Here is a 24,795-nt window from a genome sequence, read left to right on the forward strand (position 1 = left end):
TTTCTGAAATTCTGTCTTCCTATGACTCCTAGTTGCAACCTGAGTTTTTTTTCTCTAATGTAATCAATGTAGATATTGCTATATTCAGTAACACTTCTAGAGCCTTAAATAGATAATTTTTTTTCTTTTTTTATGTAGAGATGGGTTCTTACTATATTGTCTGGGCTGATATTAAACTCCTGGCCTTGAGCAATCAATTCCTCCTGCCTCAGCCTTCCAGAGGACAGGGATTACAGGCATGAGCCACCCACGCCCAGCCTAGTCCTCTAGTCTTTTTTTTTTTTGAGACTGAGTCTTGCTCTGTTGCCCAGACTGGAATGCAGTGGATCTCAGCTCACTGCAATCTCTGCCTCTCAGGTTCAAGCAATTCTTGTGCCTCGGCCTTCCAAGTAGCTGGGATTACAGGTGCATGCCACCATGCCCAGCTAATTTTTGTGTTTTTAGTAGAGATGGGGTTTCATTACATTTGCCAGGCTGGTCTCGAACTCCTGACCTCAAGTGATCCACCTGCCTTGGCCTCCCAAAGTGCTAGGATTATAGATGTGAACCATCACACCTGGCCAGTCCTTCAGTCTTATATCCTAACAGGTTGTGCCAAGCTAGGAGCTTAATCTGTGAAATACTTGAGGTGGGGATAGTTCCTTGACCATTTTGGCTTTTAGCTTTCATGCAAGCAGAAGTAGCTCCTGCTCTAGGCAGCCTGAAGCAGAAAGAAAGAAGAGTTGACCTACCTCCGTCCTTGTTCTTCTGCCAGCTGGTGTTACTCTTTTGACAGTTCTCTGGAATTGAAAGAAGTTTAGTTTGCTGGAGATGTTTTTGTAAGTGAAGTATAGCTCATGTCTATAAGCTATGCCTGCTTACTTACCTAGATTGTTAAATATGGAGCAACATGACCACACAGGATTGAATTTTATTGAATTACAGTTACAAGTGGGAAAAATCATTGACTTACTGCATGGAGAAGTATTATGTCAACCTGTTAAAAGCTATGGAAGTTAAAATGTTCATGTATATGCAAAATATAAATGACATGTAAGGTAAAATTACAGTGATCAATTTACAACAAAGAAATTAACAATAGTTTTCCAGCTTGTTTGATTAATCAAGCAGGTTTACTCTTGAATCCATAGCATTTCTACAATTTAATTTGGACAAAATCCTATTCCAAATCAGCCAGGTTTTAAAACTGAAATGTGAAGGGTGGATTGTTAGCTCCCCCAGGATTTGTGCAGATGACAATTTTTTAAAAAATTATTATTGTTTATAAGACATGGGCTCCAGCTGCCTCCCTGGCTGGAGTACAGTGGCATGATCATAGCTCACTCACTGTAGCCTTGAACTCCTGGACTTAAATGATCCTCCTGCCTCAGCCTCCCAAATGGCTGGACTACAGGCTTGTGCCAGCATGCCTGGCTAATTTTTAAACATTTGTTTAGAGATGGGTCTCACTATGTTGCCCAGGCTCATCTTGATCTGACCTCTACCACCTCAGGCTCCCAAGTAGTGGGATTACAGGTGTGAGCCACTGTGCCTGGCAAGAATTTATACTTAAGCATAGGAGATAGTTCTAGATTAGCTAAGAAATTTTGCTATCAGTAGGAATGGTAGAGGTTTAGAGCTTTACCTCTTGGCAGTATCCCTTGAAAGGGAGCTCTGAGATTAATTGAACACTTATTGAGAGCTTTCTATGGACCAGGCACTAATTAGACTGTGGGGATTACAGAGGCAATTACCTGTCCTGGTACTCAAGGTGTTAATGATCTAGTGTCATTTTTCTTTAAAAAAGCACCTGCATTTGTCATCTTCAGCATATACAACTCTAACCAAAGTGATTTACTGAAGGTTCAAATCAGTTGTTTGGGAGAAAGTAAGTTAGATGCACTGTGGCTGTTAGGCACATCGTAGGCATTAAATAAACATGGTTGGTGTTCTTTAATGTGGACTAAAGGTAAAATGACTGATCTCAAGTTTCATGAGGAATAGGTTTGCTTCACTGAAACTGGTTTTAATCTTCCCAAATAGTTTCCAATCATTCCTTTAAAGTACTAGGTTGATTAATATTGCAAAGTTATTAAGGTAAAATGTGCCATTACCTCTGTCTAACCTGTATTTGTGTGAATTAGAGTTTGACTTTGGGAATAAACATTGAAAATTTGCAGGAAGGACCTACCCAAATGTATAAAGAAATGTGATTCCAGGTATGAAAAACCAGTGATACTAATTTAAATGATCATTTTGTTGATTTAACATGTGGTTTCAAATTTCACTTTAACAAGAACTATTTTATTTTAGAAACATTTATCCACTCAAATGCATTGGTTCTGTCATTAACAGAGTTTTGGAACTGGCTTTTCAATCTGGGAAAGCCCTAGTCACACTTCTGGAGCAAGGCCCATAATGCAGATGGTTCAAACTTTGTTTTTTGGAGATGGAGTCTCACTCTGTCGCCCAGGCTGGAGTGCAGTAGCGTGATCTTGGCTCACTGCAATTTCTGCCTCCCAGGTTCAAGTGATTCTCCTGCGTCAGCCTCCTGAGTAGCTGGGACTACAGGAGCATGCTGCCGCTGCCAGCTAATTTTTTTTATTTTAGTAGAGACGGGGTTTTACCATATTGGTCAGGATGGTCTTGATCTCTTGACCTTGTGATCTGCCCACCTTGACTTCCCAAAGTGCTAGGATTACAGGCATGAGACACCGCGCCCAGCCAGTTCAAACTTTTCATACAACCCTTAGGAAATTGGATGTGACAGAAAAGATAGGATCTTTTCAGCATTTCTTAATATGCAAAATTGCCAAATATTCCAAAGATGGTCTAGTAACATTAGAGTATGTTAAGAGTTTGAGAACATCTATATTTAAATCTAACCTTCAAACAATTTTAAATTGATATTTGTTTTAAATTATGAATTGACTATTACCCCTTTATCTTAGTGTTAGAATTTCTATGCTGGACTGCATTTTAAAATAAAATATAATATTTAGCTTTAAGTATTTTCATTACTACAAAAGGAAGGGGAGAGCTTTGCATCTAAGCAGTACTTTGATCAACAGATCTCCAGTTTTCTATTAGGCAGGACTCCTTCTGTTTGATAAAGAAGGAAACAGGCACAGACAAGTTAAGACCCTCCCAATTAAGACTAAACCGGCCCTCCATCTCCAGTCTCATTGAAGCTGCTTCATCCTAGAGGGTGGTCTCGCTGTCAGTTTCTCTTCGGTATTTGTCCATGTCTGTGAAGTCATAGTCTGACTCCATCTCTATCTTCACCTGTGGCACCATGAACACTGGGTTCCGTGAGTAGTTGAAAGCAGGTGAAGCTGGACAGGAGATTTTGAAGTGCAAGGTGATGCTGAACGAGAAGTAGGAAAAAGGATTATGTAGTTCTTGGTGTTTTGAACCCATCCCCCAGAGCAGGGCTCTAATGCAAATAGTTCTGTCTTCACTTCTAAACTCAGCACATGCCAGACCAAGCAGTTTCCTATTGGCTTGGCCTTCAACCACAGTCATCCACCTGGTCTTGCCCTGTAAACCTATCTTCACATTGCTGCCAAGGTGAACTTTCTAAGACACAAATTTGGTGGTTCCTGATTGTTCAAAGAAGAATCCAAGCTCTTTAGCATGAGAAGACAGGAGTGTCTGTCTTCTCACAAACACAAACACAGCCTTTTGTGTTTGTAGTCTGGCCTGCTTAGTTTGCCCTATCCATCGCAGTATTCTTTGCTCTTTGGCGTGTGTGTGTGTGTGTGTGTGTGTTTTCAAATGATACTTCGGGCCTGTGTCCACTAGCTGAAATGCTTGCCTTTTCTCTACTCTGTCCCGCTTTATGTCTGGCAGATTCTGGTTTCTTTCATAGATTCTTGAGATGAGGCTAGTGCCTCCCTTAGACCGCTGTCCTCGTCTGCTCTGTTATTCTTGTACAGGGTGCTCTGTCTTGGTTTGCATGCCTTTCTTTCCACATCTCCAGGGGACTGCACCTGGTAGATCACTGATGCTTTGTCTTTGTTAAACCAGATCAAGTTGCAGTCTTTCACTGACATAGAATCTTGCTGTTTAGTGGTTTTTGCCTCCATCTGTTTTCATAAATTCAGTAAAACACCAATGAGGTTGGGAGATGCCATCTCCAGTTACCAAATTGACTTCATTTCTGACCTTGTCTTAGGGCCTTGTGTAATTTGGAAACCCCTAACCTGGTCCAAATTTTCTCTCTACTGCCTGAAATTGGGAGCAGTTAGTTAATTTCATGTAGATTATTTTATAAATGAAAATAAGATAGACTGCTTTTTCTCCTAACACCCATGTATACTACTGTATAAAGATCAACGGCATCACAGGTATAGGAGCCTGAGATGGGATGAGAAGGCAGACGGAAATGTAACTGGACAGGTAACACCTCTGGGCTAGAGTATCCTTGGTACTGCTGCTTAGGGAGGGTTGAACTAGGGAAAGTCTGTCATCTCACCCTGGCATTGGGATAGCAGCTTTGCCTTATAAATCAGAATATCCCCTGCCCCCTTTTTCCCCAAAAAACTCTTGGATGAGTGCCCTCTGTGTCTGGAGTGATCTGCTTCTAGACCCGGAATAACCTATGCTCTAGTTACTGTTTGATTCCTGTCCATTCTGGGGCACTAGGTAGGAGTGGGACTGCCCCTGCCATCTTCCCAAGTGAAAATGAAGTAAAGGCTTTCTTGCTTCTGAATTCCTCTTCTGTGTTTGAGCCTACTGTGTGTCATCAGGGTATCTCACCTTTTTCATGGGTGGCTTCTCATGAAGAACAGCATCACATTGTTGGCATGGGGGCTCCTGGCAACTGGCCTTGAACTTATTCTAGACAGTCCCCATCTCCACCTGATCTCGCATGTTGGCTTTCCTCCATGACCTTTCTGACCTTTGCTAATTAACTCTACTGTTAATTCATTCTACAGAGTACCGGGGGTTTTGATCCTTTGCGTTCATTTATCCTGGCTTTCAGTGATACTACACTTAAGCCATGCCTAGTTTTTCTGTTTTCTTTTTGTTAACATGTACTTTCAATTTGTATTCTAACTAATCTTTTACAAGAATTTCCTTTGCTAAAGCTGAACACCTTTGTGTTGTAACCACGTTGTTATGTCAGTAAGAAGACACATTTGTTTTTTGGCTCTGAATGATGAGTCAGGACTGTCAGCCCTTGCCTCCCAGTTGGGGCCAGCAAGGACCTTCTGAGAGGACGGCTAGCCTGGGAAATCCTAGACCCTCCGTCTTCCTGGCCATTGCCTAGTCTCTCACCTAATACCCAAGGAGTCTACCTAACAGTGTTTACCTTCGATCAAGTTCTGTGTCACTGAAGGAAGAATCAGAGTGAGTAACTCCAACTGGAAGATCTTTTTCCTGGTAGGAAAATGAAAATGTCAGATGTGGAGCAGGTTTGAGCACCATATTTCTCCGGGCTTCCCCCACCATTTCCTGTTTTCCTTCTCTAACCCTATGGCCAACATTATGCAAGAGGAATATGAGGCCTCAGAGATATGTGGCTTCTGGTTTAGTTAGTCCTTCACCCAGAGGGCTCTCAGCGGGGGTTAGGGAGTATGAGGCATGGGAGGGCCAGGGAAGAGGGATAAATGTGAGCAGGGAGGAGTCTGAGAAACTCAAGATCTTGAGGTACCTATGATGGATAGTGCCAATGGGAAGCTCACCGTGGCTACCTGCCCCTAATCTGTCTTTGAGAGTGGCAAGCCCTCTATTAGAAGCACCAGGGTTGGGACTCAGGTAGGGATCTTTCAGAAGACTCATGACAGGCTATGTTGCCTGGATGATAGGACTGGCTACCTATAGGGAGCTGAGGCTGGGAGGGCTTAAAGGCAGTAATAGAAACTCCCAGAATTTCTGTAAGCAATGCTTAATCCCTCCCAGGCAGCCTCCCTCTCAGTGGACAGAAAGTGCTGAGGATTGACCCAGAGGCGCAGCAGAACCACCATGGGGACCTCCAGTGTTGCCTGACTTATAGCCTAAGTACTATGCTACCTATTTCTCTAAAGGGGAAAGCTTGGTTCTGAACTCTCAACCATTTCAACAGCCACTGGAAAACATGGGAGGCCTAGTGGGCCATGTTTAGACTGATGTGGTCTTAACATAGAGGAGGGTCAGGCAGTGCCACAGGGATCTGGGGAAAGGAGGGAATGAGGGATTTTGCCTTAACTAAAGTGAGGATTAGTCATTCAAGTCTGCAGGCTTTGCTCTGGGGCTTCCATCTGGTTAGAGTACCAGTCCTGGCGGCCCAGTTCTCTGGTCTCTGCCTAGGACAGGGGTCTCGTTGCATAGGGGTCCCCAACCCCTAGGTCACGGAACAGTATCAGAACCAGGTTGCACAGCAGGAGGTGAGCATGGGCGAGCTAGCATTAACCCCTGTGCTCCACCTTCAGTGGGATCAGTGGCGGCAATAGATTCTCATAAAGGTGAGGACCCTATTGTGAACTGTGTATGAGTGGGATCTAGGTGGTGTACTCCTTAAGAGAATCTGAGGTAGAACAGTCTCATTCCAAGGCCATTCTCCACTTCCCTACTGGTCTGTGGAAAAGTTAATCTTCCACGAAACTCGTCCTTTATGCCAAAAAAGTTGGGGACCGCTGCTCTAGCATCCAAAATGATTAAATCTTCCTGAGTTACAGATGAAAGTTCCTCAGGGAAAGACATAGAGGATTAGTAGTAAGGAGGAAGGGAGAGATATCATGTGTTTTACTTACTGGCAATGCAGTGGATACCATTTTGGGGATCTGATTGGACACTTTCCATGGGAATCTTTATAACTGAGGGAGGAGGGAACTGGGGCTGGAGAAAAACAGTGGGAAAAGAGGATAAACACCACCAACACAACAACTTGGCTTTCTTTCTTTCTTTTTTTTTTGAGCCAGAGTCTCTATTGCCCAGGCTGGAGTGCAGTGGTGCGATCTCAGCTCACTGCAACGTCTACCTCCTGGGTTCAAGTGATTCTTCTGACTCAGCCTCCCGAGTAGCTGGGATTACAGGCGCCCACCACCGTGTCTGGCTAATTTTTTTTATTTTTAGTAGAGACGGGTTTTCACCATGCTGGCCAGGCTGGCCTTGGACTCCTGACCTTGTGATCCACCTGCCTTAGCCTCCCAAAGTGCTGAGATTACAGATGTGCACCACCATGCCCAGCCAACAACTTGGCTTTCTTGCCAAGATGGAAAATGCATCCATAGGCAGTGCAAACCACCATTCTCTTCACCTCTAGACTAAACAGCGGGTGCTGCAAACACTCTGGGGTCCACTGACAGGGAATGGGCACAGTTAGCCTGCTGTCCCACACATGCCATTGGATAGAGCGGAGCTCTTCCAGGAATGTTATCATCAAAACAGTTTTATCTGTCACAGCAGCCAGTCACTTGGGAATGAACTTCACACAATAACTCTGTTGCTATAAAGACAAGTAAAATGAATTTGTATAAATTGAATCCTGTTTTTCCATTGATATATAATTCAGAGATTCTTTTTCCCAACTCTGTAATAGTTCTTGGCATGTGGTAGCCACTCAAATATTTATTGAAAGAATTAATGAAAGAAGTATTTGCCTTTAAAAGGCACTTAGTCTCTGTTTCTTTGTTTTCAGAACCCACCTTTACAAATCATCTACAAAACACATACATTATGGGACTCTTCCTGGAAGAGCACAGTAATTAAGGACCAGGGGCTTTCTGACTGATAAGAAGATGGTTTAATCACCACCAGCCCAATCAGAAGGGATTTGCCTTGAACAGGTTTCAGCTGCATGAGGCAACGTCATGAGAACAGGACAGGCTGGATGCAGGGACATGAGTTTGGGTCAAATTGAGAGATTGGAAGCCAGGCACAGCATAAGGAGATGGCACAGGCAGCTTAGCATATCAGAAATCAGCAAAGTCAGGAATTATTTTCTTAATTCCCTCTTAGAAATTTAGCTCTGTGTCCATTTTGGGTAAGCCACTTCCTTTTGTAGGGACAGTTTCATCATATGTAATGAACACATGAATATTAAGAATCTTTCTGCCTCATGTTTTGTGATTCACTATAATTTCTGGACTGGTCCCTTGTCTGTTGACTCCCTGAGTGTTTTGGGGATGAAATGGGAAGTGATTGATTTGCAGTAGCTTACGCAAGTCTATAAACTTAATTTACCACATAAACCAAAGACAAAAACCACATATTATCTCAATAGATGCAGAGAAGGCCTTTGACAAAATTCAACAGCCCTTTATACTAAAAACTCTCAATAAACTAGGTATTGATGGAATGTATTTCAAAATAAAAGCTATTTATGACAAACCCACAGCCAATATCATACTGAATGAGCAAAAACTGGAAGCATTCCCTTTGAAATCCAGCACTAGACAAGGATGCCCTCTGTCACCACTCCTATTCAATACATATTGGAAGTTCTAGCCAGAGCAATCAGGCAAGAAAAAGAAATAAAGGGTATTCAAATAGGAAAGGAGGAAGTCAAATTGTCTCTATTTGCAGATGACATGATTGTATATCTAGAAGACTCCACCGTCTCAGCCCAAAATCTCCTGAAACTGATAAGCAACTTCAGCAAAGTCTCAGGATACAAAATCAATGTGCAAAAATCACAAGCATTCCTATACACCAATAACAGACTTAAAGAGAGTCAAATCAAGAATGAACTGCCATTCCCAATTGCTATAGAGAGAATAAAATACCTAGGAATACAACTAACAAAGGATGTAAAGGACCTCTTCAAGGAGAACTACAAACCACTGCTCAACGAAATAAGAGTGGACACAAACAGATGGAGAAACATTCCATGTTCATGGTTAGGAAGAATCAATATCATGAAAATGGCCATACTGCCCAAAGTAATTTATAGATTCAATGCTATCCCCATCAAGCCACCAATGACCTTCTTCACAGAACTGGAAAAAGCCACCTTAAACTTCATATGGAACCAAAATAGAGCCTGCATAGCCAAGTCAATTCTAAGCAAAAAGAACAAAGCTGGAGGCATCATGCTACCTGACTTCAAACTATACTACAAGGCTACAGTAATCAAAACAGCATGGTACTGGTATCAAAACAGAGATGTAGACCAATGGAACAGAACAAAGGCCTCATAGGCAATGCCACACATCTACAAACATCTGATCTTTGACAAACCTGACAAAAACAAGCAATGGGGAAAGGATTCCCTGTTTAATAAATGGTCTAGGGAAAACTGGCTAGCAATGTGCAGAAAGCAGAAACTGGACCCCTTCCTGATACCTTACACTAAAATTAACTCCAGATGGATTAAAGACTTAACATAAGACCCAACACCATAAAAACCTTAGAAGAAAACCTAGGCAAAACCATTCAGGACATAGACATAGGCAAGGACTTCATGACTAAAACACCAAAAGCATTGGCAACAAAAGCCAAAATAGACAAATGGGATCTAATGAGACCTAAGACCTTCTGCACAGCAAAAGAAACAATCCTTAGAGTGAACCTGCAACCAACAGAATGGGAAAAAATTTTTGCAATCTACCCATCTGACAAAGGACTTATATCCAAAATCTACAAAGAACTAAAACAGATTTACAAGAAAAAAACAAACAAACCCAAAGTGGGCAAAGGATATGAACAGACACTTCTCTAAAGAATACATATATGAGGTTCATCATCACTGGTCATTAGAGAAATGCAAATCAAAACTACATTGAGATACTATCTCACGCCAGTTAGAATGGCGATCATTAAAAAATCAGGAGACAACAGATGCTGGAGAGGATGTGGAGAAATAGGAACACTTTTACACTGTTGGTGGGAGTGTAAATTAGTTCAACCATTGTGAAAGACAGTGCAGCGATTCCTCAGGGACCCAGAAATAGAAATTCCATTTGACCCAGCAATCCCATTACTGGGTATATATCCAAAGGATTATAAATCGTTCTATTATAAGGACACATGCACACGTATGTTCATTGCAGCACTGTTTACAATAGTAAAGACTTGGAACCAACCCAAATGCCCATTGATGATAGACTGGACAGGGAAAATGTGGCACATATACACCATGGAATACTATGCAGCCATAAAAAAAGATGAGTTCATGTCCTTTGTAGGGACACGGATGAACCTGGAAACCATCATTCTCAGCAAACTGACACAAGAACAGAAAATTAAACACTGCATGTTCTCACTCATAGGCAGGTGTTGAACAATGAGAACACATGGACACAGGGAGGGGAGCATCACACACTGAGGTCTGTGGCAGGGACTAGGGGAGGGACAGTGGGGGGTAGGGAGTTGGGGAGGAATAACATGGGGAGAAATGCCAGATACAGGTGATGGGAATGGAGGCAGCAAACCCCATTGCCATGTATGTACCTATGCAACAATCCTGCACGTTCTTTACATGTACCCCAGAACCTAAAATGCAATAAATTATATATATACATATATATATAAAAGAAATGGGAAGGGAGCATGGGAGACGAGGGGGCAGATGGGGCAACCATATTATCCTAGGCATCTGGGAAATGTAGCCACTCTCTATTCAGTGAGGATACCTGCCTCTTTCCCCATCTTTGTCCCTAGTACCCTAGGGAATGGCAAAGCAAAGCTTGTTCCCAGCCCCTCTTGCCTGTCTGGAGTCCAGTCTACTTATAAGTCCCCATTAGATGCCTCTCCCCAGGCCTGCTCTACTCTTTGGAGGTCAGTCTTCATAACCTCCTTCCATGCTGGAGCTGCCTCCCGGCCCTTCCCGCAGGAACCCGCTTGTCGTGATCATGGCCGTAAAGCCCATAGTGAGGGGAAGAGTGAGCATGGCTGGTCACCTTTTCCCTGGACAAGGAGTCTCATTCACTCTGACCCACCCCAAGGATATTCACATAAACAGAAGAGCCCTCAGCACCCCGGACTAAAACAAGCAAATGCCCAGCCCATCCTGGACTGGGCCTAGGCATGCTGGAGGCCACCCAAGAAGCCACCCTCTCCCTAGCCCTGGCAAAAGTGGAGGGAAGGTCGTGCGATTTCTCCTCTGTGCCCCAGTCTCACTTCTTCCCCACCTCCTCATCACAGTTCTCGTGGGCTCCTTTCTTTCTCTTCCTCTTCTTGTCTGTCTCCTTTTTTTCCTTCTCTGGGAGGATGTTGTCAATCCAGGCCAGGTCATGCTGGGAAAAGATGAAATCCAGAAGCCTTCGAACAATGATGAGGCCCAGGATCTGTGGCAAGAGATTCGAGAGAGACTAAAGTTTTGTGAGAGTTTGGAGAAACCTGTGGCCTCAATGTCCAAACTCAGGCATAGATTCTTTTCTCCCTCAGTAGGCTGAGTTCAGGGACTTTTTGGGGTGTCTTTGGAGACATCTCGAAGCTCCCATAAGCCATTATTCACCTTCCCTCCACTGTGGTTCCTCTCGTCTGGCCTCTCCTCAGGTGAGTGACTGTGCCTACTAGTGACCAAGAGGGACAGAGCCTGTGACAGCTGAAGTGGGGAGCCTCAGAGGAGGCCATGGGCTGGAAAACTACAGTTACTCTTTTTTTTTTTTTTTTGACAGAGTCTCACTCCGTCACCAGGCGCCAGGCTGGAGTACAGTGGCATGACCTCAGCTCACTGCAACCTCCGCCTCCTGGGTTCAAGCAATTCTCCTGCCTCAGCCTCCCTAGTAGCTGGGACTACAGGCGCGCGTCACCATACCCAGCTAATTTTTTTTGTATTTTTAGTAGAGACGGCATTTCACCATGTTGGCCAGGATGGTCTCGATCTCTTGACCTCGTGATCCGCCTGCCTCGGCCTCCCAAAGTGCTGGGATTACAGGCGTGAGCCACTGCACCTGGCCCTACAGTTACTCTTTAAATTAGTGGTTCTCAGCTGGGCACAGTGGCTCACACCTGTAATCCCAGCACTTTGGGAGTCCAAGGTAGGCAAATCCCTGAAGTCAGGAGTTCGAGACCAGCCTGGCCAACATGGTGAAACGCTGTCTCTACTAAAAATACAAAAATTAGCCAGGTGTGGTGGCGCATGCCTGTAGTCCCAGCTACTCAGGAGACTGAGGCAGAAGAAGTGCTAGAACCTGGGGGGTGGAGGTTGCAATGAGCCGAGATCATGCTACTACACTCCAGCCTGTGCGACAGAGCAAGACTCTTCCTCAAAAAATAATAATAAATAAATAATAAATTACTGGTTCTCAAACTTGAGCATGTACCAGGACCTAGAGGGATTGTTAATACACAAATTGCTGGATCCTCCTAGTTTCTGATTTAGCAGGTCAGGTAAGGTCCGAGAATTTATGTCTCTAACCAGTTTCTCAGTGATGTTGATGCTGCTGGTTCAGAGGTCACACTTTGAGACCCACTGTCCTTCTGCCTCCAATTCTGAGAGCTGCTGCCATCTTTGTTAACAGAAGTTGGATAAAGTATACTGTAATAACTGGATTTTTAAAGGGAAAGCTTAGAAAGTTGGTTCTGTTCAGGATGAAGAAATTAAAGGAGAAGCAGTGCTCTTTGGGGAGGATTCAAATTTGACCTTTGAATAAGCTCAGTGGCCCAGGATGGCTGTGATGTGTATGGTCCTTTCCCCACCAAGAACATTCATCTGGATTTGACACTGGTTCCTCCCTGACACTACCTGGGAGCAAGTACAGCCTGGGGGGGTCAGACAGACCTGGGTTTTAAGACTCCTGGCTCTGAAAACAACTTGGTGGTTGCTAGTGGGAAGGGTGGCAAGAGAGGCTGTCTGCACAGGGGCAGCAAGAGGGAACTTTTGGAGCTGTTCTGTATTGTGACTGGTGGTGAAACTACCACTCTGTTCATTTGCCAAAACTCATAGAACCACACACTGAATTTTACTGTACGCAAATTCAACAACAAAAAATCAATAGGTGGGGGATGTGGGTCTTGCTTTGCCCTGCCTGGTTGTGTCCAGATTCATTCGCTCATGCTCTCTCAGCCTCACTTTCTCATCTGTAAAGCGGGGTTACTAGTGCTTCGGGGGCTGGTATGGACTCAGTGGAACAGCACTCAGTGAAGGCTAATCAAGACTGCTACTGCCTTTCCCTTCGCCAGCTCTGAGGCCCATGAGGGCACTAGGGGGAGGATCTATCTCCCTTTCCCTGCAGTGGGGGTTTTCAACCCTGGCTGCACGTTTATGCTCACCTGTAGACCATAAAAATACCCAAGTCTGGATGTCCCAGAGATTCTGATTTGATTGGTCTGGGTTGATTTTCATGGGCAGCCAGGGTCGAGACTGTTGACTAGACCCTCCTAGGAGTGCGTACTCAAGTTCCCCTCAGTGTACTTACTTTGGCCCCTACCCCAGAGTCCTCAGGCTTTCCCCAGACATTTGCTGACACACTCCAGGTGCCTGGCAAGGGCCTGGGCCAGTGCCCTCAGTGAGTTATCTAGAGGGCAAGTGCAATGTGTTTTTGGCTTTGTGTTCTTTTCAATTCTTATTTTGGAATAATTTCAAACTTATATAATATTTGCAAGAATAGCGAAAGAACTGTAAGCTTTCCCGAGCTCAAGCTTTATATATATTGTCATTGGGTTTTGACGTTCTTGATCTCTGACCCTAGTTCTTTCCAACCCCCCTACTTCACTATTTAGCTTTTCAAATTTAGCTATCTTAAGTGATGGAAAGATCTATATTTAGCACTCATCGACTTCTGAGACTGGTAGGAATTTTGGCAGTGGGAACTCCTGGTTGAACTGATTTGCTTTCTCTGTCCCTCCCTGGAGCCAGGAGGTTGGGTGACTCCTGCGTTCTCGCTGAATGGCCCTGACATTCCTTCCTCCGCCTCCTCTCTGCCTCACCCTACACCATCTGGCCTGGACTCACAATTCGAATCGGGTCATTCTGTGCCAGCCTCTGCGACCCGAGGGAGCCAGGCCACAGCTGATGGGAAGGCAGAAGGTGGTGGGAGGGGAGGTTGAGCTGCACCTCTTGCCCAGGCCAACCTGCTGGGCAGGAGGGGGAAGCCCACACCCACTTTACCATGACCGGGAAGATGATAGCAGCCACCGTGGACTTGAGGATCCAGAGCACGGCCAGGCAGAGGATCTGCACCAGGGTGAAGAGGTGGATCCGGCGCAGCGGCACATGTCGCAGGAAAGCGTGGTCCGGCTGGTGCTTGGCCGGCATCAGGAAGAGCTTGCAGCGTTCCCAGAACTGGGGGGACAGTGTGGGCTCAGCCAGGTAGCTGGGCTCTGAGGGCCTGCTGGGCCCCAGTACTAGGGGAAGGGGTTCCTGGGTGGGGTCTCAGAGGGGAAACCCCCTGCTCAGGCCTTAAGGATGCACGGGAGGGGAGCTGGAGGTGTCTAGACAGATACAAAACAAAAATGTTTTCTTCTGTGTAGTTGCCTTAGGGAAGAGAGAGAGGTACAGTGAAATGCTCACTGGAGTCAGCTCCTTCTGGATTTTGAATTCTGACCCTCCCATCCCCAACTGTAAAATGGGGATCAGATAACCTAATTACATAGATTAAATTATATAAGGCTGATGAAGTGCCTAGCATAGTTATTTTGCCTGGTAGTATCAGTAAGTGACAGTATCATTACTATTGTTCTTTCATTGAATTAGGACAATTGGGGACAATGGGGACAACTGAATTGGGGGGTCTTGGTGACATGGAACCAGACATGGAATGCTGACTCCAGGTATGCAGACTGGGGAGGGAAAGCCTTACCTGGATGCCATTCAGGGAGGCCACGCCCATGTAGAGGAAGACTCCATACAGCACCGGCAGGGGGATGCACTAAAATGAGAGCAGAACTTTGGATTGGCTTCTGCCTGGGGCGGGCCCTTGGCCACCCTGTTCTGGATGACAGTGTCTCCTGACTACAGAGGCAGCTGGGGAGCTGGATGTTTGAGGGAACCGAGAGTGAGCAGAGCTGGGGTGTGGACTGAGGTGGAGATGAGGGTCACTGGGACTGTACTGCCCCTTCTCTGGCGGGGGTGCCTGGCCCAGCATGCAGCTGCTCTCCTGGCCTGGCCCCTTATTGTGCCATTGTGCCATATAGAAGCCATGTAGTCTGGCTGAAGAAACACCTTCTGGAAAGTGAGAAGGCACCACAGACTGCCCCTTTATCATTCCTAATATAGCTTTTTCCTACCTCTAGCCTCAGCTGAGGGCCCCCTGAAGCTGCTCAGCCTGCAGGGGTGTGGGGACCTTTAATGAGCTGACCTACATCAGCAGGGAATACCAAGGACACTTAACAGAAATCACACATCAGGCCAGGCATGGTGGCTCACACCTGTAGCCCTAGCACTTTGGGAGGCCAGGCGGCTGGATGACCCGAGGTCAGGAGTTCGAGACCAGTCTGGCCAACATGGTGAAACCCCATCTCCATTAAAAATACAAAAAAAAAAAAAAATTATCTGGGCATGGTGGCACATGCCTATAATCCCAGCAACTTGGGAGGCTGAGGCAGGAGAATCACTTGAACCCAGGAGATGAAGGTTGTAGTAAGCTGAGATCATGCCACTGCACTCCAGCCTGGGTAACAGAGACTCCGTCTCAAAAAAAAAAGGAAATCATGCATCATACACAATCACATAAAAAGGAAGCAAAACAGAAGTGTGTAAACTAATCAGCACTCATCACCAACTAACCACAAATAGTTTGGTAGGTACCCTTCCCTCCAAACTTGCACACAGGCAGTTTGTTTGCTTTTTCAAACATGGGATCATGGAATTCATCCCATTCTACAAGAGTGATTCCAAATCTTTCACAGCCTTTCAAAGCATTCTTCCACTGTCTATCTCTGCTGTTTCTGCCTGTCGCCTCTTCTTCACCTGCAGCTGTGGCTCCCCACGGTGAGCAGAGGATGCTCCTCCTTGCAGTCATGTTAGAGCACTCTGGAGTACACAGAACACTATGCCAACACTAAAAGGGCTTTAGAGGAAGTTTTGGCCCCTAAAGAATGCTGTTGTTAGATTTGAGTTTTTTTTTTTTTTTGGAAACAGAATCTCACTATGTTGGCCATTCTGGTCTCAAACTATTGGCCTCAAGTGATCCTCTCACCTCAGCCTCCCAAAGTGTTAGGATTACAGATGTGAGCCACCATGCCTGGCAGATTTGGTTTTGTTTTGTTTTGTTTTGTTTTTGAGACAGAATCTCACTTTGTCTTGCCCAGGCTGGAGTACAGTGGTGGGTCTCAACTCACTGCAGCCTCTACCCCTACCTCCTGGGTTTAACCAGTTCTCCTGTCTCAGCCTCCTGAGTAGCTGGGATACAGGCATGTGCCATCACACATGGCTATTTTTGTATTTTTAGTAGAGATAGGGTTTCACCATGTTGGCCAGGCTGGTCTTGAACTCCTGACCTTAGGTGATCCACCCACCTCAGCCTCCCAGAGTGTTGGGATTACAGCCTTGAACCACCATGCCCGGCCCGATTCAAGCTTTTTAATGCAAATACTTGTATGTTAAACAGTGTCAAAATAGACATACACAATGGAACCCTCTCTACAAAAGTAAATAGTCCCTGGCCATTTAAAATATATCTTTAAATAAACAGAATGCTTGCCCTCCTGTGTGTAATTTGTTTCCCCCACAAGGGAAATATTCCTTAAAAAATACTAGCCTCCTACCTACTGCTCAGGTATGCCCAGCATCAATTCTCAAGCCAGAAATATTTTCCATTGTAAATACATCAGCTAGCATCATGATTCTTTAGCCTTTGTTTCTAAAAGGTCACCTCTGAATGAATTTTTTTTTATTTTGAGATGAAGTCTCACTCTGTTGCCCAAGCTGGAGTGCAGTGGCATGATCACAGTTCACTGAAGCCTCGACCTCCTGGGCTCAGGTGATCTTCATGCCCCAGCCTCCATAGTGGCTGGGACCACAGGCATGCACCATCATGCCTGGCTAATTTTTGTATTTTTTGTAGAGATGGGGTGTCTCGCTATGTTGCCCAGACTGGTCTTGAACTCCTGGCCGCAAGTGATCCTCCTACCTTGGGCTCCCAAAGTCCTGGGATTACAGACATGAGCCACCATGCCTGGTTATGAGCTGTTTTGAGATATTCAAAGAGGGAAAATAGTATTGGCAAAAGGTTGAGGCAATTACAGGTAAACTTAATTCAAGAAAGGAAAGTCTTGTGTGGGCACTGATCAAGGGAAAGGGAGACTGATGGACGACTGGCTGGAGTGGAGAGCAGGGAAACCTGCTGGGAACACCTTGCTTTCTGGAGTCTCTCCAGAAAGAGACTCTTGTGGGGGATGCCTGCCTCCATTGTACCCCTATTTGATTTAGTCTCTTAGCTGTTGTGGTGGGACATGAGCAAGAGGAGCTTCAAGCTGGGTAGGGAAAAGTCACCCAAGTCCCAAGACTTCCTGAGCTCAGGTGATCCTCCTGCCTCAGCCTCCTGAGTAGATGGACTACAGGCATGTACCACCATGCTTGGCTTCCCACTGCAAGTTTTAAACTTCATGAGCCCCAAACCACAGCAATGTGGACACACACCCCATTCAGGAAGTTCCTGATCTAAGCAGAGCTAGAACTTGGCAGAACGTTCGAAGGGAAGAGTATCCTCCAGAAAGGTTAGAGTGGCCCTGAGAGGGGTAGGAGAGAGGATTGGTGATGATAAAAAACTGCAATATCGGCCAGGCACGGTGGCTCATGCCTGTAATCACAGCACTTAGGGAGGCTGAAGCGGGCAGATCACCTGAGGTTGGGAGTTCAAGACCAGCCTGACCAACTCAGAGAAACCCTGTCTCTACTAAAAATACAAAATTAGCCGGGTGTGGTGGTGCATGCCTGAAATCCCAGCTGCTCGAGAGGCTGAGAATCACTTGAATTCAGGAGACAGAGGCTGTGGTCAGCTGACATCATGCCATTACACTCTAGCCTGGGCAATGAGAGCGAAACTCTGTCTCAAAAAAACAAAACAAAACAAAACAACAACAACAACAACAAAAAAAAAAACAACTGCAGTACCACAGAAAACAATGGTGACAGTGTGGAAACATTACTTTGGCCTAGTAAGACTGTGCCTTTTTGTTTCTTTTTTTTTTTTTTGATACAGAATTTCACTCTTGTTGCCGAGGCTGGAGTGCAATCTTGGCTCACCAAAACCTCCGCCTCCTGGGTTCAAGCGATTCTCCTGCCTTAGCCTCCTGAGTAGCTGGAATTACAGGCATGCGCCACCATGCCTGCCTAATTTTTGTATTTTTAGTACAGATGGGGTTTCATCATGTTAGTCAGGCTGGTCTTGAATTCCTGACCTCAGGTGATCCGCCTGCTTCAGCCTCCCAAACTGCTGGGATTACAGGTGTGAGATACCGCGCCCGGCGAAGACTGTGCCTTTCTTAGGGGGCCAATAGACCAGTGATCCCTAGTTATGTGGAGACCCTCTCCCTGTCTGAGGCATTCACTCTGCTTTCTTAGACGACGAGGCCCTGGGTGAGAGTGCAGGGCCTTACCTTCAGGATGGGAGCCAGGAAGACAGAGATTCCTGTTAGGATGAAGACGATGATGCCAGTCACTCTCTGTTCCCTGGCAGAGAAGAGCACATGGTCAGGGTGTACCAGGAAATGCCTGCCCCTCTGTGGGCGCCTGAAGCTTATGTCCAAGGCCATGGCCTCAAGGTCTTCTGCATGGAGCTCTGCCTGGTTCCCTGAGGCCCAGCTGAACCATATGTGGGAAAACAGGTGGCCCCTGACTGGGGAGAGGGTATCTTGCAGGGGCACTGAGGGCTGTTCAGTATAGTGGCTCATAGCTGGGGTACTTGAACAGAAGTGATGTGGGCTGGATCCCGGCTCTGCCACTAGCTAGTTATGTGGCATTGGGCAGGGCTCTGCCCATCTGGAGCCTCAGTATATGCAGTAATAGTGGTACCTATTGTTGAGGATACATCCGAGATAAATGCTATCACTCTGCCCTTTGATTGTAAGATCTTGCTTTTGTGGGGCACAATGATTGAGGATCTGGAGAAGGGGGTCTGGCTACCAGCAGAACAGGTGTCAGGGGTGGGAGGCAAGTGAGCCCTGCAGTTGGGCAGAGAAGCCTCATTCGGGCAGGCTGGGCGGTCCAGGTATCCCGAGATAGTGGGAGAAGTACTTAGGGCAGTCATGTAGGAGAATGCCAGGGTTTGGTGTGGTTTCACCTTGGAGGCCCTAAGGGGCTGAAGATGCACTTCTCTGCCTAACATGGCACATGAGAGAAGGGGCAAGTGAAGGAACAGGAGTGACAGGCAAGGCCACAGACCAGGGAGCAAGGGTGGTTCTGGGATAGCCTTCTGAGGAGACCAAGCAAGACCTGAGCCCAAGGAGGCCATCAGGGCAGTAGGGGCCTGCAGGGTCTTGAGGAAGAGAAAAAGGGCAGGACAGCACGAGGCCTCGTGTGGGACCTTGGATGGCCATTGCAGGTGACTGTCTGGTGCGCGTGTGTGTATATGTTTATGGCTGGGGTATGCGTACTGCCTGGAGTCTAGTAGGTAAAAAGCCCCACTCAGAGTTGGACTTCTGTCTCTCTCCTTCCCTCCCTCCAGGGATAGCACTCCTGTCCCTGTGGTTCTTGGGCCATCAGGGCATGGGCCCTTTTTGTCCAAATCCTTTCATGAGACAGGCAAAGCCAGCTTCCCCTCCCTGAGTGAACCCCTCCCTGTCGGGTATTCCCTAGGCTTTGACCCCTCCTACCTGACTCCCAGGAATTGGGGCTGCTCCCCAGGGGCGCTGGTCTCCGTCTCCATCTTTAGGCTGTCGATGTGGGCAATGGAGATGACCGTGGCAGCCACATACCAGGGGAGCCCCATAAAGGAGCATAAGGCCATGAGGATGCCCACCCAGAACAGGTCCAGATGGTAGCCAGCTGCCTTCTGCAGGGGTGGGGGAGGGGAGGGAGAAGTTTCTGGGGAGCTGGTTCCTCCTGGAAGCAGCCATTCTGTGGAACATTGTTCAAGGGCTCCCCCTGCCTTCCAGAGGATACTGATGAGGCCTGAGGTGCACCTTGCAAGGACTGCAGAGGTGAGTGGGTCCCACCACCACCCCATCTGAAAGGGTGAGCTGCCTAAGGGACATAGGTAATGGAAGAGAGGGATGCTCAAGCTTGGAGAGGCCCTGGGTTTGGATCTCTGGGGAGAAGAGCCCAGAAGGTGGCCACAGGGTCTCTGCAGTTCCTGAGTGAGGGACCCTAGCTGGGATAGGCCACACCTAGAGTAGTCCAGACTGAGATGTGGAAGTGGGTGGCCCAAGTCTTCTCAGGCTCACAGGCTGGGTGGGGAGTTGCAGAGACCAGGAAGGCTAAGGAAGTTCCTCTGCCTCAGTGTTCTAGGCTGTGCCCCCGTCAGGATCTGCTGATTTTCAGGTTCATGTTGGGAGATAAGAACTCAAGGCCACTTTGGGAAAGACAGGGAGCCTGTGCCCAGTGGTTCAGCCTAGTTTGGTCTTGGTCCTCAGAAAGTCACTCCAGCCCTGGTGGCCTTACCCACATCTGGAGGTCACATTTCCTCCTCAACACACCAAGTGGGAACTCCAGTCTTCTGTCCTCATATTTTCCTGGCCCAAAGCATTGAAAGAAGCATCATGTTCTTCCTTTGCTCCTTCTGACTTTCTGGGAAGAAAGAGGTTAACCCTCTGCTCCTAGTACCGGCCTTACCTTCAGCTTGTTCTCCTTCCGGTTGACAATGACGGCAGTGATCTGCTGGTCCATGAAGATCAGGATGGTCACCAGCAGGGCGGGCAGGATGCTTGCTGGGTATACCCACCACGGGTTCTTCCCAAAGGGGGCCACGAACCAGCCTCGGTCAGGCCGTGTGGGCTGAGTGGGAGCAAACAGAGAGGGTCCCTTTCCTCTCTCGCTTGTCCCAGGGCACTTGCCACCTGGCCTGCTGTCCCAACTCCTCGACTTTCCCTGACCTGGGGTACTTTTTAAGTGAAATCTTTTCCCTTAAACACATTAGGTACCTGCAACTTTAGACTAAATTCAGACATGGGAAGGAGCATGTATGCAGACAGTGTCTGTAAAACTAAGGAGGTAATTTTGCTGCAATAGCCCCAAGATTGGGCAGGAAACATGGAGGTGTGGATCAGAGGACGGCCAGGAGAAAGAAAGCACTCACTCAAAACAGCAGAAATGAGGCCCAACAGAAAATAAAGAAATGGGTGGGCTCAGGGCCAGCTGCTTCTGCCTCTCCTGAGTCACCCGTATGGGAGCATTCTAGAATTGTCTGTAGAACACCGAACACCAGTTCATTTCTGCATGTTAAGGATGAGGAACTATCTGTGCAGGAGCTGGGTTGAATTTTATCTTTTTTTTTAATTTAAGAAAAAAAAAAAGAGTTACTTTAATTTCCAGGCCAACATGAGTTAAATGAGATGTGTTTAAGCTCCTTAGGAGAACCCTGAAACAATAATATCTTGAAGGTCAAGACCTCAGAAGCTGAGTAGGGTGACTCATGCCTGTAATCCCAGCACTTTGGCAGGAGGATCACTAGAGCCCAGGAGTTAAAGACCAGCCTGGGCAACATAGGGAGACTCCATCTCTACAAAAAAATACAAAAATTAGCCAGGTGTTGTGGTATGCACCTATAGTCCCAGCTACTTGGGAGACTGAGGCAGGAGGATCACTTGAGTCCAGGAGGTTGAGGCTGCAGTGAGCTGTGACTGCACTACTGCACTGTAGCCTGGGCAACAGAGTGAGACTTTGCCTAAAAGAAAAAGAAAAAGAAAAAAAGACCTTAAAGACAGGGAGGGGAAGTTCTAGAATCCGGACATCTGGACTTCCTACTCTGGTGAGATGGTTGGTGCTCTTATGAGAGAGTAGGTCTGAGTTTAGCTACAAGCATATGTCACCGATTCTGGACTAGTGAGTAATTTCTAAGCAGTGGTTCTCAAACTTGAGCATACTCCAGGTCACCTGAAGGGCTTGTTAAAATGCAGATTGCTGGTTCAACCCCCTAGCTTTTCTGATTCCACAGGTGGGGCTGAGAAATTGCATTTCTAATGAGTTCCCCTTGACTGCGATGCTGTGATATTGGTCTGAAGATCACACTTTGAGAATCACTATTCTAAGGGATCAGTTTCAACAGATCCCATTTGGGCCAGCTTGTAGAGTGCCAGAGGTCAGGGAACTGAAGACCTTCAAATAAGAATCAAGAGGCTTCCACTGGGTTGGAGGGTGAATTACAGTGCCTTCCTCACCTCAAGGCTACAGATCAGGATTTCATGGTGAATACGTCACCCTTCCCCACCCTACCTCAAAGGATCGGCTCCTGGGAGCCAGTGTTCAGGAAAGGTGGTGCACAGACAGAGAACTAACATGGTCTCTTGGCTGAGAGAAGAGAGTTTGATCAGCACAGAGGGGAAAGAATCTGCAGCTGGTGGGCAGGCAGACTGGATGCCCAGGAGGGAGGCAAGGGGCAAACCTTGATGACACTGGGCACATGCAGCTTGGGGGTTTCCAGGCCGAAACAGGCATCGATTCCACAGAACATCAGGATGGAGAAAACAATGGAAAAGTCAGCCACCAGGGCCCGGACCTGCAGACAGGAGATGAGCAAGTGAAAGCAAGTGAGTGAAGCACCCACCCAGCTCCAGGTAGCCCCAGTCCTCAGGCAGCAAAGAGGTGAACTGTTACAGTCTAGGCTCTGAAGGTAGCAGAACTAGGCTCGAATCTGGACTCTGCTCTAGAGGTGTAATGACTCTTATCCAGCAGGTGTAATGAGGGCAAAGGCTGAACTCTGAAGCAAACCTTAGCTCCAACAAACCTGTGACGGGTTATTGTACCCCACCTGGGCTGGGAGGGAGGCTCCCCAATTCCACTGGGACCATTGGCTATTCTCAGACCGTTTGTCCACCAAGAGCCTCTTGTTCCTGTGTTTCTCAGGAGGCCCTTCTAGGCCAGGTTCTGAACCTGGAGGCTCTTCCTAGACCAAGTTCTAAACCTGACCTTCCTGCCCATTCTGAATCAACGTCCTCCAACCTCCCCTCCAAACCAACTCTATGTCTAGAAGTCTCATGGCAGAGGGTCTCCCAATGTCTACCCTGTGGCCCTTTTTATATCTTTTCAGAGAAGTCAATTTGAAGGGCAGGGGCAGCTGACGGTACATTGACTTCATTCCCTGCATTCCCTTCTTCTCTTTAAATATTTATTAATATAATATCTGTAATTGGTTAAAAACCCACAGAGTGGAAAAAGACTTAAGGGAAAAGCAAAGCCTCCCATCTCCCCTTTTCTCAATCCAGGCCCACCTTCCAGATCCACCCACTATGTCTGCTTGACTTTACTTGTTCTGGAGGTTCCCTCCATATCATTAACTAATATGCATATACTTTAATATTTCATTTACTAATTTAAGGGATTACCTATCGATAAGAATTTAGCTTTACTTATACTATGCCTCCTGTCCTTTCCTTATTTCTAATCTTTGATAGTTAATTTTAAGCTCCTATGGGTTTCCTTTGTACTTTCAAGTTATGTAATGAAACCTCTCTTTCCATTAGCTTTGGCTAATATCTCTCATTCTCCATCTTGCAAGGTGAGGACCACTGCTTTTATCCTCCTACCACCTCTCTCCTTCCCTTCTCTCTTCCTTCCTGTGATACCTCCACTTGGACTTTTCCACTGTCAAAGCTGAAAACACTCATATCTTGTTCTGTAAACACATGCCTTGTGTGTTTTATCTATAAGTCAATTCCAAAAGTTGAAAGTTAGTAAGAGCTTTATATTATTATGATCATATAAATATTAGTCACAGAAGAACCAAGTAGTGTGTGAGGTTTATACTTCCTTTTCTATAATATTCCTAGCATACAGGTCAAAACCATATGAATGGTTATTAAGTAAAACCACATGAATTTGCCATTTTTTGTATGTTGAAACAACCAAATGTGGGCAACTTCACATGGTCCGACCTAATCAGAGAGTGCCAGTTGCTCTGATGTATCTGTTTACACTTCTACCTACTGCTTTTCATCTCCAACATCTGGTATCCCAAGATCTTTATCTTCCAATCTGATGAGTATGAAATGGTGTGGCCTCATTCCTCTCTGCAACCCAAAATTCCAGGAGGCAACTGAGCAACTTTTAAGTAATGTGAGGGGGAAAAAAAGTTGGTGATGCAAGAACTTCATGCCACATGAATTACTTTTTATCATTCAGGCAACAGATAGATATTTTCAGATACAGTAACTGCTTGAGAATTTTTACATAAGAGGAGATTTAGGGATATGCTCTGGGCTGGAAGTGGGGAGGAAGGAAGAGAACTCATCTCGAGGACGCACTTGTGCTGTAAGCAAATCATTTTTTACTCAGTTTATATACTACGAAGCTCCCTAGGGCACCTTTTATTCAGTCTTTAGGAAATTTGAGAATAATTCAACTATTTATAGCAGATATTTTATCATTATGATTAGAAGCAGTAGCGGCTGCAATATTTAGTTAAGATGGCTTTAGGAGAGTGTAATCGAGTTTACAATGGGAAAGTGTTGCTAAGATTCTTCCGAGCACCCCTACCAGGGCATAGTCACTGCTTACATATGAAAGTGCTGTTTTGATTAATAAATGTTTTATTCCAGCCACAAATAGATAGAAAATAAAATTTAAAACAGCAGTTAGGGCCGGGTGCCATGGCTCACACCTGTAATCCCAGCACTTTGGGAGGCTGAGGTGGACAGATCACCTGAGGTAAAGAGTTCAAGATCAGCCTAGCCAACATGGTGAAACCCTGTCTCAACTGAAAATACAAAAATTAGCTGGGCGTGGTGGTAGGCGCCTGTAGTCCCAGCTATTTGGGAGGCTGAGGCAGAAGAATCACTTGAACTTGGGAGGTGGAGGTGGCAGTGAGCTGAGATCACACCACTGCACTCCAGCCTGGGTGACAGAGTGAG

At 46.2% G+C, this 24,795-nt stretch overlaps 1 protein-coding gene across 8 annotated transcripts in view; it reads right to left on the reverse strand.

Moving 5' to 3' along the window:
* Window positions 1-890: 890 nt before the first annotated feature.
* SLC4A5 (solute carrier family 4 member 5) overlaps window positions 891-24,795 on the reverse strand; it is a 152,121-nt gene continuing 128,216 nt past the window's right edge. For 6 of the 8 annotated variants that reach the window (XM_064377832.1, XM_064377831.1, XM_064377834.1 and 3 more), the window contains 9 exons: window positions 22,332-22,445; window positions 20,564-20,725; window positions 19,606-19,784; window positions 18,391-18,463; window positions 14,652-14,720; window positions 13,961-14,134; window positions 11,037-11,192; window positions 5,297-5,364; window positions 891-3,346 (listed from right to left, as the gene is read on the reverse strand). In XM_064377832.1, coding sequence (XP_064233902.1) covers window positions 3,181-3,346; window positions 5,297-5,364; window positions 11,037-11,192; window positions 13,961-14,134; window positions 14,652-14,720; window positions 18,391-18,463; window positions 19,606-19,784; window positions 20,564-20,725; window positions 22,332-22,445 — 1,161 coding nt within the window. In that variant the 3' untranslated portion in view covers window positions 891-3,180. Of the gene's footprint in view, window positions 3,347-5,296; window positions 5,365-6,716; window positions 6,802-11,036; window positions 11,193-13,960; window positions 14,135-14,651; window positions 14,721-18,390; window positions 18,464-19,605; window positions 19,785-20,563; window positions 20,726-22,331; window positions 22,446-24,795 lie in introns of those variants that run through there. The other 2 variants (XM_064377833.1, XM_064377836.1) reach the window with 2 other exon arrangements.

Source organism: Aotus nancymaae, unplaced genomic scaffold, assembly GCF_030222135.1.
Source record: "Aotus nancymaae isolate 86718 unplaced genomic scaffold, 86718_ANA_hifiasm-v0.15.2.pri h1tg000017l, whole genome shotgun sequence".
In the NCBI taxonomy this organism is placed as follows: Eukaryota; Metazoa; Chordata; class Mammalia; order Primates; family Aotidae; genus Aotus; species Aotus nancymaae.